The following is a 20,296-nucleotide window of genomic DNA, read 5'->3' as shown; positions in this document are numbered from 1 at the left end:
CAGATTCATTGCCATCCCCCAATGCCTGTGGGCTTGTCCTAATCAACTGCTTGAGTCGGTTCTTCTAGGACTCAGGGAGGCCTGGGAGACTTCAGCTTTTCTATAAACAAGAGGCAGAGTTTAGGGGATGGGGGGGTCAGGCACAGGGTCCTGCTCCCTTTCAAATCTACCTTCACTCGGCTGTGGCTCGCTCTTGAATTGTTTCCTGTGCTAAGCCAAGGACCCATACGTGGCAGGGCATGTCCCAGGGACTCAACCAAGACCTGGGACATGGCCATCCTCTTGCCCCACATTCATTTTCTTGTATCAGCCAGAGAATCATAAACCAGAGACATCCTGACTCCTGAAACTACGATTAAGGAATGCCACAGAAATGTCATAAAATGATGATTAATCCCAGCCTCTTTGCTCTTCCCCTTAAAAAAAAAAAAACAAAAAAACCCCTAACTCAAAGACCAAGCTGGAGTCTATCTGAGGTTTGTCTCTCATTCCTTGCTTAGTGCCCTGCAATAAATCCTTATTTTGCTGCAAACTCTGGCTGTCAGAGATTGGCTTTTTGCACCATGGGCACATGAGCCCTTTGCCCGGTTTCACCCCCACTCCAGCAAAGATTTCCCACCCACTCCCTTGGGTTCCACCTGGACTCCAGGGAACCACTCCAGGGGCCCACGCTTTCAATTTCCCTCCACCTCCTCCCTCTGGCTTCATCAACCACTAAACTTAGGCTACTCTATCCCTAAAATAAACATCAGCCTGGTCTCTTTCATTCCCCCACCACACATCCTGCTGCCACTGACAACTTTCCTCGCAGGGCAGCAAACCCAGGGAAATACATGACGCCCAGTTAAGTTTGAACTTCAGACAAGCATGTAATACTTTTTTTAATGTATGTATTCCCCAACCTTGTATGCAGCAATGGGACATACTTATGCAAAAAATGATCTCCTGTTTGTCTGAAGTTCGGTTTAACTGGTTGTCCTGCATCTTTCTTTGCTGAAGCTGGCAGCTCTACCCCAGGGGTACCACCAAGACTCCCCCATCCTCCCAACCTCCCCCTAGGTGGTGTTGACAGTCTCTTGGCTCTCTATTGCTCTAGGGTAAAAATCTCAATTCCTGGTCCCCTGCCTTCTTGCTCAGCCCTATTTCTTATCACTCTACCTGCGCAAACCCAGACTACTGGGACAAGGGGCACTAAGCCCTTTGCTTCAGATGCTTTTCCTTCTACCTGGAGAATGTGTTCCCTGCCCCTTCACTGGCTAGGCTGATTCCTCAACACCCACCAACACTGGAATCCGGTATTACTGTCCCTCAAGAGTCTTTCCTGAAACATCCCTCACTCCCACCCCATGCTCCTTTCTCTGGGACCCCACAGAACCAAGCGAACACTCCTCTATCCCAGTACTGGTAAAACTGACAAAATTGTAACTACCTGGTCTTTCACTGTCTCCCTGAGACTGTGAGTTTCTTGAGGACAGATCCTGTGGCCTTCAGTTTTGTCAACTCCAGAACCAGAAATTCCTGCCTGCTTGGCAGATAGTAGTGGTTTAATGAATAATGTGCTAAGGGTCCTACCGATAAGGCCCTGTCTTTTTTATCCAGGCATAAGATGGGGTCCAGAGAAGGAGAGATGTTTAGTGACGGCCTATTGTGAATGGTCACCATAGGCCTGGTGCTTCTGATGTCCCTTTTGGATTATAAATTGTAAAGGAAAAAATGTTGCCTAGCATTCCAGTTCTACAGGATCAAGCCATTGGCTACAGCAGTCACCCACCAACAGGGCACTCTGAAGGGAATTCAGGTTGGAGAAAAACAAAACCGAAAAAGCATTCCGTGTTTTGTATATAATGGTCCCTAGATAGTTAACATGTATATCTAAAGAAAAATTTCAACAACCCCAGATTCTTGCATCTTCCCATACATAGAACTCTAAAACCATCAACTTGAGATACTGGTTCTTTATGATTAGCAGTAATCTTTTCATGCTTGACAACATGTGTTTCCTAGCAAAAAAAAGATCATCTGTATTCTGGCTCCTCCCTTATCTGTTCAGAGCGGTTCCTGAGAGCTATCTGAGAGGCTATGGTTCTCAGTAAGATCTCTGAATAAAACTTAATTCACAATGTTTATGTTGTGCATTTTTCTTTCAGTCAACATAATTTTAATTTCATGATCAGAAAATGGGCTCAGGAGAAAGAACACACAGGAAGGGCTGTGTGAGGCTGGTCTGTGTGCATCCCCACGTTCCACTTTCCCAGGGGGGCAGATGTGATAGCTGGCTGGAAAATGAATCCCCTTGGAATCATTCTGGCATTGCTAGAAGGTGGAAGGTGCTTTCCGGGGAAGGGGTCCAAGTGCAGAGAGCATGAAGCGATGTCAGGAGACCCGGCCAGATGCTGCAGGGCTTTGGAGTTCATGAGGGCTGTGTTTTGTGATCCGGGGGGGCGACTGACATTGAGCAGAACTGTACTTGCCCCCGTTCCATCTTGCTGGTGTGCTCACGCTTTGGGTGGGGGTACTTCATAAAGTTACGTACTTGACCCCTAGTAGTGTAACTTACACTGAAGAGTTGGGGTGGCTAGGGGAGTTAGCTTGCTATAATGTCCACCAGTTCCCCTAAGTAACTCCTACTTCAGTCATAACTATCAATACAAGTAAATATAGTGTGGTGGTGGTGGAAGAAATTTAAAAAACATCTTTATTTTAATTGGTCTGAAATACAATCTAAGTGGTAACCTTGCTTAATATGCTTACTGGTAGTGAACACAATGCTTTCACTTATGCTTAGTATGCAAATAAGCTTCCAGATAAGGCTCCTCCTTCTTAAGTCTTGCTCTAGAAAAGGGCTGGACTGGCCACTGGAGATAATAACGTAAAAGAAAAAGTGCTTAGTGGTGGGTTTGGAATCAGGAAGTGCTCGGGTTGTCCGGCTTGTCTAACTGCATTCACTTCTAGCTGTGTATTGTCAAGTCAACCCCTCCCCATTCAAAGAGGAGAAGTGTCAACAGGCTGTGAATGACATTCAGTGGCAGCTGTGATCTGTTGCTACTAGCACAAGATAACTACCTTAAATAAAGCTGCTCATCTACTGGCAGCCTTGATGTAAGGGAAAAAAACAAAACAAACCATGGACTCTGGAACTATGTAACCTCGGGCAATGTTTCAAAACTTCCCAGAACCTATTTCTTCATCTGTAAAGTGGAACAACTAGTACATTCTTCCATTAGTAGCTGTGAGGGTTAAAATGATGGGTGTAAAGTCCTCAACCCAAAGTCGTGCACTAATACAAGTTATCTACATCCTCAGGATTTCTGACCCTAAAACACCTGCTTTCCTGGTTGAAGTAACTTCAGGCAGGAAATGCCTTAGTTCCCAGGGACAGAGATTCTAAGTTCCATCTATGCGTTTGGACGTTCGAAGTTTTAAACTTGAAAAGTACATTTGGCTTAAAAGAATGATAACTCGCACAGATGTACGTCGAGTAATGAGAAAACGGGAAACAATTTAAATGCCCTTAAAAGTAGGAAATTGATTTAATAAATCACTATAGCTACGTGATAGAATATTTTGCGACATTAAAATGATGCTTTTGAGAATATTTAGTGACAAGAAAAATGTTCATGATAAAATGTTAAGTAAAAGAAAGGCAATAAACAAAACATCGTAAAAGACCCCACTCTAGAAAAACAAGTAAAATACACAAATATATAGGCAAAAAAGCACCAAAAGCAAGCGCTTGCCGCTGAAAGTCGGGAGGCGTGAAAAGAAGTGGTCTCCTGTATTTTTGTGTTTTGAGTTTCCACCAATAATCTTGTATTGCCTTAAAATCCGAAAATGCCAGTAGGTCCTCGGGGTCTTGGGAGGAGAGGGGGCAAGGCGGAAGCCGGCGAGACCCAGGGCAGACCCCAACACCCACTGGCGGGGCCCCGAAGCCACGCCCCACGGGGCCCGGGCGACGGGGCGGGGCGCGGAGCCCCAGTCTAGCCCAGGAAGGCGCGGGCGGTGCCGGACTCGCCACGCCAGGAGGCCGGGAACGCACCGTCGGGAGCGGCAGGCAAGCAAGGGTCCCCGGGCCGGCGGGCCGTTGGGGCCGGCAGGGACCGGGCCAGGGCTGGGGCGGCGCTGGGGCGGAGCCCCGAACTTTCTCGGAGTGCGCGGCGGGCCGGAATGGGGGTCTGTTGCCCTCTCCTTCGGAATTTCGCTTTCACTTTGCGCCCTGGCGGGCGGACGGCGCCTATTTAGCCTTGGGAGCCCAGCCGGGCGATCGGGCCGGGGTCTGAGGGTGTCATGTGCCTCTCCGTCCCTCTTCCTGGCGCTAGCCTGTCGCAGGGCGCGTCCACCGTGCCAGCCCCAGGCTGACCAGTTGTGCGTGGGATAAAGGGAATCGTGGCCCTCAGATGGTGGGAGGGGGAGGGGAGGCGGCCCAGAGCCTGGCTCCGGCCTCAGCTTGGTCCTACGCGCCATGGTGCCAGGCTTTGGTGTAGACAGTTGACTGAGTATTGGAGTGAGTGGGGGACGGGGTGGAAGCAGTGAGCAGCCCAAATCCTTGGCGTGTGGAAGCTGCCACCTCCGTTACCGTGACTTATGTATCCTCTGCCTACCCACTTTTAACCACTGTCTCCAGGCTGGGTTCAGAAATCTCCAGTGAAGTACTGTCTTCCTCGTGGCGTCTTTGGGTCAGAGTAAGAACCAAACAGGAAAATAGGAAAGGGGAAAACCGTGGAGACCTGGGAAGGAGCCAGGGGACAGTGTGAGGGGAAGTAGAGGAAGGCTGCTGAGAGGCTTGGCCCTGATCTTGGGGGTTTCCATCCCCTCTCACCCCTCCCACCACTCCCACTGTGGCCTCTGTGTGGTATCTAGGGGTTGGGGTTTCCCTTGAGGAACCTGGGCATGAGATGGGGTCGGGGGTAGGCCTGGGAACCAGGGTCAGAGCCAGATGTCATGGAAGGTCCCTTGGGTGTCTAGTTCTCTGGGGCTCTGAAATATTCATCTCACTGGTCAGCTTTGGTTTCAAAGCTGGCGCCTTTGGCCTGGCCAGTGGTGGCAGGAGGAGCCAGGCACTTCCTTGGGGCTGCTCTGTCTGGGGCAAGGGGGCAGCCATAACTGCCTCGTCACTTGCCTGCTCTCCCTATCTCTCCAGCCATGAGGACCCAGAGACCCAGTTTATAACTAAGAAAGAAGCAGTGGGACCACACAGGGTCAAGGGCCCTGACTTCCTGTCTTCTTGTGCCATGACCTCAGGGCGTCACCTGAGGGCACGTCAGAGAGGTAATGACAGGGTACACCTTAAGTGTAGAGAGAATCTCATGTCATGAGCTGGGGTAATAGCCACCTGAGCTCAGCCTCCTCCCATGGGAACGGGGGCCTTGACTGGAAGAGCACCTCCAACCCCAAAACTTGTCATCCTGGGCCCTTCAGAAAGAACAGAAGCCCTAGGTAAGGGACACCCACTGCGCGTCCAGAGGGTCACCCTGGAAGGGCCAGAGAGTGAAAGTTCGTACAGCTCTCTGGGAAGAGGTCCTCCTCTAAGAGTATGGTTAGCCCTAAGGTGGGCTTTCTGGATATTCGTTGAGAACACTGTAGAGGGGGTGGCCTTTTCAGACTCTTCCAACCCTAAGATTCTGGGGTTCTAGGCCAAAACCTGGGTCTTGTTTTAAAGTAGAAATGATGCCCAGAAGTCCATAGGTTACAGTGCCAGGTACCTAGAGGGTACTTAGTACACTGGTCAGGGGAGGAAGATAAGAATGAGTCCTTACCCTTGTATATAATGATTTGTACTTTTTCCTGTTACATAAAGGTGATGTTAGGAGATGGCAGCCTCCTGGTTCTGTGCTGGTTGGAGATGATCCCACTGTAGAGATTATTATAGCAGCCGTGTGGGGGTGGGGGCAGAGAAAGGACCCTTGCAGAGGATCCTGGTGTTGAGCTGGCTCTGAGTGAGGGGGCGTACCTGCTACTGAATGTGACTGCTCTGAGGAGCTGGGGGTAAGGATGGGTGTTTTATGGTATGAGGAGTTAGGACGTGAATCATTCTGAGGTCTACCTGTAAAACAAAGATGGCCTGGTCAGCAGCTCACAGGATATTAATTAGGTGTGCCCTAATACAAATGTTTCAGGCCTAAGAAAGTTTGAAATAACAAAGTCTAACAGGTTTGCTCACTGCAGGACTTCTCAGAGGCTTACTCTGCCCTTGTGCCTTGTGAATTTCAAAGAGGAGATTTGGATTGTTTTTCAGAATTATTTGTTTCTGAGCTCATCCATTAATATCTCCTGGGGCAGTGTTCTTTAGAGCAGTCTGGGAAATGCCTGGTTGGGTGGTTCTAGCTTTCCACTCTCTGGTTCCGGTAACTAATCCCTCTTCCTCTCCCTGATGTGCGCCAATTGAGGGGAAAAGGAGGTCAAGGGAAGTCATTTGCCTGGATTCCACAACTAGTTAGTGGCAGAGTTAGAACTTGAACTCAGATCTCTTGACTTCCCACCTCATACTCTTTCTTTTCTACAGTGTGCTACTGTTTCTTTGTAGGCTCTAGGGGTGAGTGAGACCCAGGATATGCCAGCTGTGGGGGTCCAGGGGGGCAATATGGGGGCAATTTGAGAGGAGAGGGAGCTGTGGCCTCTCCCACACCCAGGTCATGCCCTGTGCCTCCGCCTCTGCAGATGTCCTCCAGACCAGCTGCACATCCGTGGGGACCCCAGCGGAGATTCTTTAGGAAGTCAGTCATTCTGCCCTGGAGCCGTCTGCTCTGGTCTGTTATGTTGTTTATTCAGAAGCAGAGACTTTGAGAGTCGGAATGACTTTGATCTTCTGGTTCAGTGTACTCATTTTATGGGTGAGAAAACGGCCCAGAGATGTTAAGTGCCCCACCTTGTCTCACACAGGGAGTTAGGACCAGAGCCAGGACGAGAACTCAGCTCCCTGCCTCCAAACCCAGGGCTCTAGCAAGGACCAACTTTGTACAAGGCAAAAGGAGTTGGTATCGGTGACAAGGGCCTATACTACCTCAGTCTGCCCCAGGTGCTGGCCTTTTCACACAGGCAACTGATGGGGGGGCCTCAGGGGTTTCTGCTCCAGGCAGGAGTAAAAGCAAAGGCACTTTAAAGTCAGACATCAGATCTAGGTTCAAACCTATCTCTGCTTTCACATGCTGTGGGACCTTGGATCAAGTTTTCTTTGAATTTCGGTTTTCTCATGTTTAGTGTGAGGATAAGGATTTGCACCTCATAGGGCCCTTGTGAGGAGCAGACATCCTCGGTACCTGGCACTAAGTACACAGTACTTGCTGCCGGTTCTCTTCCTTCCCTGCCTACCATTTGTTTCCCTTCTCCACTGTGGGTTGTTAATTATCTGTCTTCCTCTCCCCCTCCTCATCTTGAAGTTCAACTGAAAAGGCAGGAGAAGATGAAACACAAAGAAGGAGGTGGATGGGGCTGTGCTTCTGAAGCTGCTTCCAGCCTCGGTTAATGCCCTTTTCTTATCTGCACTCCCCGGCTGTTCTGGCTTGGCTGGGGTCTCTGAGATCACTTGCACTGATGACATAGTTCTACCTACCAGAGAAGGGTGTGGGGGTGGGGTGGGGCTGTGGGTGCCCGGGTCCTCCCATGCCTTCTAGGGCGGCTTCCCCTTCCTGGGAGACTGGAGCCACCCTCTCAGTTTCTGATTGGAGAGAGGCTGCCCTGGTTAGAGACAGGGGCTGGGAGGGAAGTCATGGGTTGGCAGACTTATCTGTTTCTGAGCAGAAGGGAATGGAGAACTGGGGGGATGGGGGGCTTGTTCTGGCTCTGCCTTAGTGGTGTGTTCCTGGCATCTGTTACTGAGTTCTCAGAAGGCGGGCAGGGCTGGGAATGGAAGCTCTAAACCCATGACCAAGAGGGCTTGTCGTGGGCTGGGCAGGAACTTTCTTGGCTCTGGGGTTTCCTGGTCTGTCAAATGACCAGATGATTTCTTAAGTCCATTCCAACTCTGACGTTTCAGTTTTTAGATCCTCTCGGCGTCATGCTGTTAACCCCAGGGGCCCAGCGGACAGAAGGATAAGTTGATTCTGGGACCCTTGGTCTGTGTGCATCAGGCCTGGTGGCATGCCCAGACACTCCTGGGTGGATCTGTTTGCTCCTCTGCCCTCCTGGCTATGTGCTGGGTTTGGAGGGTGAAGTGTTTTCTTGGAAGGGAGGGGAGAGCTGGGGGAGTTGGGGTAGCTAAAGGAAAAGGGAGGGAAGGAAGCTGTCGCAAGAGACCTGGTCAGCGGGCCAGGGGCTGCGCTGCTGTGCCTGCTGGGTGGGGTTTCCTGAGATGCGCACTCTGAGTGATTCTTTCCATTCTGCTCCGGGCACCGGTTCCTGGCAGGGAGGAAGGGCAGGCTGCCTGGATCAGTCAGCTGCTCTTTTCTGCCCCTCCCTCCAACACACTCTCGTGCGCGCACACACACACACACTGCCCCCCCCCCCCCCCTTGCTGTAACCCTAGTAGCTCTGGCCTCTTCTCTGCAGATTCCAGAGCCTTAACCCTTCAGATACCCCCCAGGGAGCCTGAACCTGGGTCCCAGCTGGCCAGGAGCATGCTGGCCTGGCCACACTGGGATGGCATCAGGGGAAGGAGTTGCCTTCCCTGAGGCTGCATCTGAAAACCCTGACAGCGAGCAAGTCTTGTGTTTGAGCCCACCCACTTCTGTACTGTATTTATTTATTTAGTGGGCGGAGGTGATTAGATTTATTTATTAACTTTTTTTAATGGAGGTACTGGGGATTGAACTGAGGACCTTGTGCATGCTAAGCACGTACTCTGCCACTTGAGCTATACCCTCCCCCTGAGCTCACCAACTTCTTATGGCTGGGTCTAGGGGCGTGTAAGAGAAAGGAGAGGTTCTGATTCCTTCCTGATGGGCCATGAGATTGGGGCCACGGGAATGGGGAGCAAGCTTAGATCTGTAACTTGGCAAGGATGGGGTGGGGTCTGAATGTCATAACAGGAATCGTGAGGCAGAATGTTCTAATGATTCAGTACCTGAAAGTGGAACAGCCTTGCTTCCCGTTGCTGGAGTGTGTTCAGTAGAAGTTGAATGCCTACTGTGTTTTAGGAAAATTTAGGCTTCTGCTGGGGGACCTTAAAGGTCCTTTCTAGCCTCTGAAGATCGTGAGCCTCTCCAGTAGCTACCAACGGAACCCAGATGACCTGATTCCTGGTTTCCAGTCTCTGGATATCAGTCACCCTTACTCTGTCTCTGTATCTTCTCCCACCTCCTTCCCCTCCTTCTCTTTGGACTTTGCATTCTTCTGAGCTCCCACCTTTAGTCACAGTTATGAAAGTAAACGTTGACCACTTCCGCCTTTCCCTATTACCCAGTCAGTTGCCAGCCCCAAACCTCACCCCTAGCTGAGGCCTCAATGACGTGGAAGTGGCCAGGGCCCCATGTAGGTGGGACAGCAGCCAGAGAGCAGGCCCAGAAGCTGCCCATCTGGCCCTGCTTGAAGGTGAGTGTGATGGAGCTCAGCCACTACCCCGACTGGCCTGAACACTCTCTCCCTCTCCTGCCCACAGGGCTCTAAACCAGAGAGCTGGGATGTAGACCCAGGGCCCCATTTCATGGCCAGGGACAGGTCACTCTGCCTCCCCCTGCTCTGTGGCTGGCTGGCTGGTAAAGTGAGAGGTCGGCTTGCCTTAGATGAGCCAGTTTCCTTTGAGCTCTGACATTTAAGAATCTCCATCTCTGACAGCCCTCTTCCCCTCCTGGTGGTTGCATGGGGTTTGGAAACCGGGAGGATGATGGAAGGGGCTGAATGGTTCAGTGTCCACTTGCTGTGTGAGCCTTCCTTGGTTGTTAGATGGTCTGGGATGGGCAGCTATGAGAAGTGATGAGAAGTTTGGATAGACAGGGCACCCGAGCGAGGATGAGAGCAGATGGGTTAAGAGTTCTGGAGTCAGTCTTAGAGCTGAGTCTTGACTTCATCACACCCTAGCTAAGTAACCTTGGGCAGGTAACTTAATTTTTCTAAGCCTCTATTTCTTTATTTGTAAGTAAAGGGCTAATAACATATCTGCCCTTTTGGGCTATTATAAGGATTTAATGAAATAACTAAAGATGGGGCTCAGGTGCCGTTGTAAGTGCTCTAAGTGTATTTTCTCATTTAATTTTTACAACTCTGTGGAGGGTACTATTATAGTACCCATTTTCTAGGTGGAGAAATTCAGACATAATGAGGTAAAGTGGCTATTGCTGGTCTCTGGTCATTGCTGGGCTGGTGGCTGAAGCCCCAGTGAACTGGAATGTGAGCTGCTGTGTTCCCTGTGGACAGGTCTACTGGTAAATTCCTGCACAACCAGAAGAGTCCCAGGGAGGTGGGAGGGAGAGCAGAGGGCATTCTCGTGAGTCAGTGGCTGGCTGTGCCGGACCGGAACCCGAGTCCTAGTGGCCTATCCTAGGCTGGGCTTGTGCTCCCTAATTCACCCTTTGGTTTGGGGAGGGACCTGTCTGCCTGGCCTGGCTTAGAGGAAGGAAGGTGGTGGTGGTGGGGCAGCCAGCTGTCTGGGCAAAGGGCAGGCCCTGGGGAACTGGGTTCCTCAGATAAGTCCCAGGACCACTGTCTGTTAGAGCTGGAAATGAGCTTGGAGATCATCCGGTCCACTCACCTCATTTCACAGAGGTGCGCCCTGAGGAGCCGACAGGACCAGGTCATGGTGACATCATTGTCTGGTGGCCCAGTTGGGGCCTTTCCTGCCAGTGTCTTGTGGGCCGTGTTTAGCCTGTTCACCTGTGTACCGCCACCCAGATGGTGGACGTCCGCTGGGCCCAGGGCTGAGATGACTGTAATAATGAAAGATGATCCTACTCCAAAGGTGGCCTGCCCTACTGCTTCCCGCAGACAAGACGCTGTTCTCTTGGTGGAGTTAAAGGGGCTGTTTGGAGGGGAGTAGAAGGGAGTAGAGAGGAGTCTCTTGCCTCAGAGCCCAGTTTCTTTTCCTTCCTTTTTAAAAAAAAGTCTATTAAGGAGATTCATATATTATAACTGCTTATGAATATTATGTCCTACCCCAACATAAGACCAAAATATTTTCAAAAACAGTATCTCTGTGGCTTAAACTCACACCATTTAGGAGTGAGACCTTCACCACCGCCTGCTTCTCACACTGGTTTGTTGTGTCACACCCTCATTGTCAGGAAGGCCTTTCTTATTTCTGATCTGCACATTCTGGCTCTTCTGGCTCATTCACTCGGGGAAGCTGAAGAATAGCTTTCCTCAAAATAACTCCTTTAGAGACCTGGCCTGCTATTTGATCTCTGCTCCCCGCCCCTCCCTGCTGCCTTCCCCTCTGTGTTATCTCAGTTGAGAGAGAGAAGAGTTAATAATCCTTTATCTGCTCCCTAAACTGTGCAGGGTGCCCTAAAAAGAGCCAGTTCTCCCTTCTTTCTGGCAGAGCCTCTGGGGATGTCTGTTGACCTGGATCTGGGGGGCTTCCTCCCTGTGGGGTCCTGAAGGTCTGCCCTTGAGAGATGCTCTTGGGGGCCCTGTCAAGGGGCCTAGACTGTGTCAGGGCTCATCTGTACCAGAGACCTTGGGCCCTTCCAGGGCCCTCCTCCTTAGTTCTTCCCAAGCCTACATCTCTGCCACCTCAGAGGGGAACACCAACCCTGGGGGCAGGCGGGCAGGAATCCCAGAGATACCAGGGACCCTGGCTTTCACAACATGTGTCTTCCCCTCCCAGGGGGCTTTGGGGCTCTGCACACACTATCTACTTCCTGGCAAGACCACGAAGAGAGTGGTGGCAGCCACAGGCTGTCACATGCCTGGCCAGTCTCGGTTGTTACTTGAAGGAACCAGAAAGTCCTGTCTCGGGCCTGCTTTTTTGTGCAGCCTCCCAGCCCCCGGAGCCAGCCCGGTGCACCCACTCGCCTAGGCCTCTCAGGCAGCCCCTGACTCAGCCTGCCACGGTCCACAGCCTGGCAGCTCCGGCCCTGGGGATGAGTTTGTTGTCTTCCACTTGGGGCCCTGGCTCCTCCCCAGCTCTGCCTTTCAGGCTTTGAGCTCCTGCCAGCTGCTGTGGGGGCTGGGCTCTTACTGGATCCCAGCTGGCCCTGTGACTCACTGATGGCTTTGCTGAGACCATGGAGCTTCTTCTCTGGTCACTGGAAGACTCTTAAGCGAGCACGGGGGAGTTCCCAGGCCCCCTACTCTCACACCACTGATGCCCAGTGACTGCTCTTGGCTCCTGCACTAAATCCCGTCTCCTGTGGCAGGAAGCTGCACAGTAAGGAGGGCCGTGGACAGAAAGCTGGTGTGAGGGCAGAGGGGCAGGTGCTGAGCTGGTGGGGTGGGCAGTGCTGTGGGGACGGGGACAGTGGCCTGTGGGCCAGGAATGATACACTGTGATGGGGGAGAAAGTATGAGTGTCCCTTTCCACGGAGACAGGCTGGACTTGGGCTGAGCGAGCTGAGCCTGGGCACTCACAACTAACTTTTCTCATCTTCCATTTCAGGTCCCAGCAGCTGGGGTCTCCCCTCAGCCCTTGAGCGGCCATGTCCCACCCCAGTGCCCCACCTCCATATGAGGACCGCAACCCACTGTACCCTGGCCCTCCGCCCCCGGCGGGCTATGGGCAGCCATCTGTCCTGCCCGGCGGGTACCCTGCTTACCCACAGCCTGGCTATGGTCACCCTGCTGGCTACCCACAGCCTATGCCCCCCATCCACCCGATGCCCATGAACTACGGTGAGTTTCTGAAGGGCAGCTGGGGGGTGGGGGTGGGAGGAGGCAACACTTGAGCATATGAGGCCACTTCCTTTCCTTCCTTTTTAATTTCCTTTATCTTATTTTTCATCTTCTCTTTACATCTCTCCTTCTGTTCCCCCTTCTTTGTTACCTCCCTGCTTTTTCCTTCAGCTCCTAGCTGGGGGGCTAGGTCCTCCAGAGGGGGACCATCTGCCAACCCCTTTATTTAGCAAGGACACTGAGTCTGTAAGACACCTACCAGAACTTACACATCAGATGAGAAAGTGGCTGGGTGAAGTAATTAGTTACTTCAGAGCCATTACCTGAGGAGGCCGTTCATTTCTGTTTCCCAACCAGGCAGTTCCCACACCACCCACCCACTTCTCTTCCTTAGGAACTGCTTTAGGAACCTGAAGCAGTTTTTTTTTTCCTTTAAATATTCTTGGTGCTGACAAATCCTCTTCCTTTAAGGTAACATCTGATTTTTGCAAACATCCAGAAGTCATCTGGATGTTTAATAAACGTCATGGCAGGTAAATTTGGTCAGAAATGAGGTAAGATTAGGATGCAGTGAGACTTTTCCTCTGCGGCTCACATGCGGATTTCGAAAGCAGTTCCCAAGGAGGTATTCGAGGGCTGTTTTTGAGCCCCTGCAACATCCCTGGAATCCTGGAGTGCGGCCAGCTCTCATCTGGCCTTGTGTGTTCTGGTGTGAATGTTAGCATATCAGTCACATTTACAGCCGTGCCTCGTCCTGTGCACGTACACCCCAATGTATCTGTTTTCCCTGAGTCCTGATGTTTGCCTGATGTAGATCACGGTCCGCATACCCCATTCTCCACCCTCCACATGCATGCGCTGTGTTTCTACCTTCCCTTTCTTCCCTCCATCTCTGAGTCCGTGCTCTGACCCTGCCAGCTCCTCTGCCCCGTGCCTGCCTGGCTTCCTTATGAGATCATGACCCCTCGACGGCAGGGACCACGGGTGTTCACCCTCCTCAGTAAATGCATACTGAGGGAGTGCTTACACCTAAACCCCCTTGGGCCAGGGGCGTGTGACTCCCTCCCTGTGGTGGCCAGACAGACTCTCGTCACTCAGAGGGCATCTAGAGGACCTGGCTGGGGCAATGAGGTCCTGAGTTGTAATACATGTCTTTTGGCTGGAGATTCCTGAGACTTTGAGATAGTGTCATGGAGGCTTGGGGATTGAGGCCATGTGTCCCAGGTTCCCTGTTGTTCATGTATGATCTGTTCCCAGGCGCAGGCCAGGGCTATGATGGGGAGAGAGCAGTGAGTGACAACTTCGGGTCTGGAGATTGGGATGACAGGAAAGTCCGCCATGCCTTCATCCGAAAGGTGAGATGTGCGCTGGAAGGCAACCTGGGCCTGGGGCTGTGGGAATTGGGGGGACTTGAGCTGCTCCCCTCTGGGTCCTCTCTAGTCCTGCACCCTCCTCAAAGGGAGCCCTGGCTCCTCTAACCTATGTTCACTCACCTTTTTCTCCTTTCTTCCTTGACCTTATTTTGGGGGGCAGATTCAATCTGGGAAAATCTGGGCAGGCTTTGCCCAAGTGTTCTGCTCTCTGCACACCTCTTTCTCCTGTTAGACTGTAGCAACGTGAAGCCAGAACTGATGGTGCCCATTTGCAGCCCCTGCCCCCACATCTCATGTCTGCACAGCACCTGCTCAGGGTAGACAGATACCTGACCTCGGCAGGCTGAACCTCTGCAGGTGCGGAGGCCATACCTGGTGGTGCCGCGAGGCAGGAGCAGTGAGTTATCAGTGAGGCCAGATGTTGGACAGCGAGCAGGAGATGTCAGGGAGCAGCGGGGGGTGGGGGCAGCCCTGCTGGTGTGTACAGTATCTCAGCCGGACTTCTCACTGGGGGTGGCCTCTCTGCCAGGCTGCAGCTGGGGTGGGCTCTCAAGTGGGAAGGAAGTAAGAGTAGATCCTTCAAATTAAAAAGGAGCCCCCTCCCTACCTCTGAAAGATGGGGAAGGGGGAAGGTGCAGGGTCTTTTGGGTTCCTTGATCTCGGGAGCTGGATGCTTCCTGGGGAGAGGCCAGGAGTAGAGGGTGGTGACCTGTGCTGTCCCTGGCCGTCTGTGTTCCAGGTTTACACCATCATCTCCATCCAGCTGCTCATCACGGTGGCCATCATTGCTATCTTCACCTTTGTGTGAGTCTCTAGGCCTCTCTGCCCCAGCTCTGGGCTCCTGGGCTTGGGGCTCTGGGTCACCTGCTGGGAGCATGGCTTGGGGTGGGCCCTTGACTTAGATGGACTGGAAGAGGAGTTTAGATGTGGGCGATTAAAGATGGGGCAGCAGGCTGCCTGGTGGGACTTGGCAGGGAGGTAGACAAGCCGTGGTATGACCCCTCTCTCATCCTTCCCTGCTCCACAGGAAGCCGGTCGGCCAGTTCGTGAGGGCAAACCTGGCTGTCTACTACGCATCCTAGTGAGTCTGTGCTCCTCCCTGCTCGGGGGCCAGGAGAGGAGGGGCGGCAGTTGGCCAGCTTTTCAGGGCAGGGATCAAAATACTTCTGGAGAGGGGTGCTCCCAGTTGCCAGTTGTGCTGGGAAGTCTGAGTGTGTGCCACCAAGTGTAAGTAGCAGTGTCACAGAACTTCTGAGAGCAGGGGCTGGGGAACTGGTGGCAACATGAATACTGTGAAACAGTCCCACGTTCTGGCAGCCTCTCTGCTGGCCTCCTGTGTGGCCTCCTCCCTGGCCAAACCCTTGTTACAGAGGTTCTCAGAGCCCCTGGCTGGGGTGATCTTGTCCTGCTGGGTAGCCCCTCAGACTTCTAGACAGCTCCCTGGGCCTCCAGCCTGCCAGTCTGGTGAGTGCTGCCAGGCTGGGCTGGGGCCGAGGGGCAGAGTGGACCTGGAGACTACTTCCCTGTCTCTTTCTCCACAGTGCTGTCTTCCTGGTCACCTACCTGACCCTCGCCTGCTGCCAGGGACCCAGGTGAGTCCCAGAGACTTAGACATGGGAAGGGATGGCAAGAGGGGGGCTAAGTATTTTGCAAAGAAAGGGGATTCTTTATAGCAGCTGAATGGAGACTCACCAGTGGTGATGATGATGATGGCTACTATTCAGGTGTGTACAGAGGACCCTGCGTGTGTGGGATCTATTTAGCTATCTAGCTGTTATTCTTACAGCCCTACAAGATATGTAGCATTTTAATCACTTAACAAATAGGAAGAACCCAAGGCTCGGAGAGGCCAAGGAACTTTCTCATAGTCACACAGGTAGTAGTCTAAGAGCTGCAAATGAATCCAGGTCTTTGTGGCTCCACAGCCCAAGCCTGTCCTCTTGCCCCATGTTGTCCCTTAAGTGGAACACCTGAGCAGGTACCAAAGGCTGTGCCAGCCTCCCCTCCCCCAAGTCAAGGCCTTAATCCTCTAGGTGCACAAGCCAAGAACTTCCTTCTTCTAAAGGAGCCTCTGATACCTGGCCGGCCCCACGTCACTTAATCATTGTTTCTTTCCCTTCAGACGCCGTTTCCCGTGGAACATCATCCTGCTGGCCCTCTTTGTGAGTCTAGAAGGGTCGAGGGAGGATGTGGAGATGATGAGGGAGGGCTGGGCGCAGGGAAGGGAGGGGACATCATGATGGAAGATGTCCCTGACTCTCCCTGACCTTACCCTGACCCCTGCCCTTGGTCTCCTTGTGGCTGCCTCATACCCCAGCTCTGGTGGTCCACCATGGCCATGCCTCCAGGGCCCCGCCTCTCTTAAGTGTCTCACCCTTGTCTCTGTCCTTCCCTCAGACTCTTGCCATGGGCTTCATGACTGGCACCATTTCCAGGTACGTTCAGGGACAAATCACCACACAGGGGTGTGTTTTCTAGGGGTGTGGGGCATCCCTCGGCTGGCAGCCACCTGTATGGGTAGATTCTGGGCAGGATACTTTTAGAAGTGGTGATTCTGAAGTCCTTTATATTTGGTTTATGTCTCTGGCCTCTCAACTCCTTCTTCCCCGCAGTGTGTATAACACTAAAGCTGTCATCATTGCAATGATCATCACTGCTGTGGTGTCCATTTCAGTCACGATCTTCTGCTTCCAGACCAAGGTGAGGGCACAGAGGGCCCTTCCCTGGCTGCCTCATCCTCTTTTATTATAGACAGACCTGGGCTTCCAGGCTTGGCACTTGAGCAGGCCTGGGAGGGATTTCCCTTAGAGACTCTAACCCCTTTCCCGTCATATCTGCACCTACTGAACTGCTTCCTGTGTCTTTCCTTAGAATGTCATGGTCACTCTCATGCTCCCTACCCATCAAGGAGGCAGCACTGGGACTTTCTGGAGGAGGAGGCAGGGGCTGTCTGGCTGGGCTGCTACTTGGGTCAGCTGGGTTGACATGTGCCTTCCTCTCCCTTCCTGGCAGGTGGACTTCACCTCGTGCACAGGCCTCTTCTGTGTCCTGGGAATTGTGATGATGGTGACTGGGATTGTCACGGCCATTGTGCTGTCCTTCAAATATGTGAGTGCCCCAGGAGAGCTGGGGTCAGCGAACCTGGTGCTCAGGGCAGACTTTCTGTGTAATGTGGTAGAGCCGGCCCCACAGGCCTCTGGGCAGTTTCTGGCTTCCAGAACTTCTCGACTGGCTAGCAAAGGTATCCAAGCTGAAGAGCCATCCTTTGGGTTAGAGTCTCTTTGGAGACATCGGGCCCTGGGAACCATAGCACCTGAGGCCTTGGACAGAATCATGAGATTCCTAAGAGAAGTGGTGGGTTAGATCTGTCTGACAGCTGAGACCAGGTTCTAGGAGGCAGGCTGGCAGAGGAACCCAGAGGACCGAGAAGATGGGCTTGGGTGGAAGGGACCTTAGGGATCACTGTGTCCAACTCCTCTTTTATTCCAGTCAGCAGGGAGAGCATGAGGCCCCTAGACTGAGGGAAGCTTCATGATGGGGAGGCGAGAACAGCGCTGAAGGGGAAACACGTGAACGGGAGGGCCGCCTGCCCACTTCACTGTGGGCTGGCCCTGCCCTTCTTTGGACAGGCACTTGGAAGGCTGTTGAGCAGGGCTGCCCTGGGGGTATTCCCTGACTCTGATATTCATCAGGGTGGTTGGAGGGCTTCCCCCCAGCCCTCTTCTTTAATCTGTCCCTCTGGGGCTGGGTTACAGGAACATGATCTATGGAATGTTGGCCATGACTAGGGGAAAGGTGATGGGGCTTTTCAACCAGCATGCGCATGGGTCTGCCCCTCCCAGAGCTAGAATTCAGCCACTTTTTCTTCCAGAAGAATAGTGGACACCTCTGTACCTTGATTAACTCTGCAGAGTGGTTTGGCTAAGATTCTGTGATTGGTTTTATGTAGCCATTAGAGGATGGCCTGTGTTTTCTCTGCCAAATATGTTACCATTCTTAATTTCTGCCACCATCTGGAAGGCAGAAAGTATTCCTTTCATGTAGCCAGCTTCCTAGATCTTCCCGCTTGGCCAGAAGATGGTCCCAAGGCCCTGACTCCGCCCAAGCTTTGCTAAGATTTCTAACGCCATCCCTGTTTCCTCTGCACAGATTTACTGGCTGCACATGGTCTACGCTGCTCTGGGGGCCATTTGCTTCACCTTGGTGAGTAAGGTCCCACCCTCTTTAGGAAGGGGAGCTGAGGGGATGGAGGGGAGGAGCTGGGCGGCTGGTGAATTTAGGCCACAGTGCCCTTCCTTTTTCCTACTCTCCATGGGTTCCACCGATTTCCCGGGCATTGCCACCATCTCTTGTTTACACCGCCGGCTATGAGAACACTCAGTGGGCCAGATATGGAGACAGTGTGTCTGTCTCTCTTTCTAGACTGTGAACTGCTTGAGGGCAGAGACCATATGTTCTACTGTTCATTAATGTGTTCCCTAAGCACACCTCACTGCACAGAGGCTCCCAGGATAGGTCTGCTGACCGCTGAGCCCCTGGGTCCTCATGTGTAGCTTCCCTGTCCTTGCAGTTCCTGGCTTACGACACACAGCTGGTCCTGGGGAACCGGAAGCACACCATCAGCCCGGAGGACTACATCACGGGTGCGCTACAGATCTACACAGACATCGTCTACATCTTCACCTTTGTGCTGCAGCTCCTGGGGGATCGCAATTAAGGAGCAACTCCTATGTGCCCCACCCCAGGCTTTCCCTTCCCTAGAGGGCTGGGCCTTGTGACCTGGGTCTGGGCCTCAGACCCCTTTCTTTCCCCTCAAGTAACATGCCCATTTTCCTTCTGTCTGGGGATGGGTGGCCCCTCTCTGGCTGTGGTTGTGTAGGTACCAGCTGGGGATGGAGGAACTAGGGACTAACTCTTTCCCTTAGTGGACTTGACAGGGACCTAGACGAAAGATGTGCCTTCTCCCTGCATCTACTAGGGGCACCAAATTCTTCTTAACAGCTGGGGTTGGAGTAGGGAGGATGAAAAGAGCCTAGTCTGGAACTAAAAGGGAATATGAGAGGTAGAAGCGACTTCATGGTCATGAGGTTTCCCCTCCCACTTCTGCTACAGGCTTCTGGACTAGGTAGCTGGAGCTGTTTCCTCCCTGAGCCCCCAACAAAGCCACAGAGCTTTGCCCCAGCCTCCTGGACTCATAGGCCATTATCCTGTACCCCTTTGGCAACTCTTGGCACCTTCCAGCTCAGGAAGGTAGAAGGGGTTTGTGCTTGTGGGTCTTCCCTGCTTCAGCCCCTACTTTTGATAGCATATATACACTGATTTGCCGGGTTAGGGATGGGGAGGAAGACAGTGAGCAAAGTCAAGCGCAGAGGCCAATACAGAGCAGCATCTACCCGCGGCTTCCTCCTGGCTTATGGTGGCAGAGAGAGCAGGCCCATTTGTAGCTGTATGGTCCCCATTCTCCAAAGCTGCCTGGGCCTCCCTGGTGCTTCTGAGATTTCTGGTTAGAGGGACATCTTGCTTCCTTTGGTCAGGCTGCTCAGAGCAGAAAGTGAGGGACAAAGTTCAGGAGATGGGGTGGCATGTAGGATCACCACTTTGTGGCAGCATGGCCAGGAAGTAACCAGGGTGAAGAGAGACTGGGGTGTGGGCAGGGACAATGCCTTGGGGTCCCTCACCCTGTCTGGGAGATAATGGAAGCCTGCTGTGGTGCCCGTGGTTCTTCCCTTCTGCTGACTTGGAGAGGGCCCTGAGAGAGAGAGACTGTCCCTCTTAGTTTGTTAACTCATACTTGGGGGATTAAAGACTCAGGCCCCATCTCTCCAGCCAACTACTGCTTTCTTTGTGACACCAAGTGCCTCAAGCTGGAATGGGGAAGGGAGAACAAGGGTCACTCTATGGGGTGGGGTGGAAACCAAATCAGCCCAAGGGTATAATTAGGACTTCTCTATTAAGTACTTGGTCCTAAATATATCCCACAAAAGGACATAACTAGAAATGTAATAAAGTTTTATGTTTAGAAGGTAAAACCTTGTTTGGCTCTGGTTTTTTTCATTTTAAGGTGTCAGCTCTGGGAGAATCAATCTGGCTCTGCCCAAAGCATCCACATCCACCTTTTCATTCTGGCTTGGAATCTTCTACCTTTTCTATGATAACCAAATACACTTTGTCCCCATACTTCCTGGTGATCGTTCAACCCTGCAAGACGAGGTCTGGCAGGGGCTGCT

The 20,296-nt window shown here is 52.4% G+C and overlaps 1 protein-coding gene across 5 annotated transcripts; it reads left to right on the top strand.

The window, feature by feature from the left end:
* The first annotated feature begins 3,898 nt into the window (after positions 1 to 3,898).
* Positions 3,899 to 20,098, top strand: TMBIM1 (transmembrane BAX inhibitor motif containing 1). Of its 5 annotated transcripts, none has more exons than XM_032480227.1 (12): positions 3,899 to 4,051; positions 12,464 to 12,696; positions 13,954 to 14,051; positions 14,809 to 14,873; positions 15,097 to 15,150; positions 15,611 to 15,661; positions 16,192 to 16,231; positions 16,467 to 16,504; positions 16,682 to 16,769; positions 17,082 to 17,177; positions 18,219 to 18,272; positions 18,640 to 18,786. In XM_032480227.1, the coding sequence occupies exons 2-12, from the start codon at positions 12,504 to 12,506 to the stop codon at positions 18,784 to 18,786; spliced, it is 924 nt and encodes a 307-aa protein (XP_032336118.1). In that variant the 5' UTR covers positions 3,899 to 4,051; positions 12,464 to 12,503. The 5 variants fall into 5 exon arrangements, with proteins under 5 accessions (XP_032336118.1, XP_032336119.1, XP_014416482.1 ...); XM_032480228.1 differs by having other exon boundaries at positions 4,045 to 4,170; XM_014560996.2 differs by lacking the exon at positions 3,899 to 4,051 and adding an exon at positions 11,842 to 11,947.
* Positions 20,099 to 20,296: the final 198 nt, after the last annotated feature.

This window comes from Camelus ferus, chromosome 5 (genome assembly GCF_009834535.1).
Source record: "Camelus ferus isolate YT-003-E chromosome 5, BCGSAC_Cfer_1.0, whole genome shotgun sequence".
NCBI classification, from domain to species: Eukaryota; Metazoa; Chordata; class Mammalia; order Artiodactyla; family Camelidae; genus Camelus; species Camelus ferus.
The sequence above is the reverse complement of the archived record's forward strand: the minus strand, read 5'-3'. Positions and strand labels throughout refer to the sequence as shown.

Bases quoted from the DNA above. Each gene is read 5' to 3' on its own strand.
- TMBIM1 (XM_032480229.1), top strand. From the start codon at position 12,504: ATGTCCCACCCCAGTGCCCCACCTCCATATGAGGACCGCAACCCACTG. The intron at 16,770-17,081 runs GTGAGGGCACAG...CCTTCCTGGCAG, and splicing joins TCTTCTGCTTCCAGACCAAG to GTGGACTTCACCTCGTGCAC. The intron at 17,178-18,218 runs GTGAGTGCCCCA...TCCTCTGCACAG, and splicing joins TTGTGCTGTCCTTCAAATAT to ATTTACTGGCTGCACATGGT.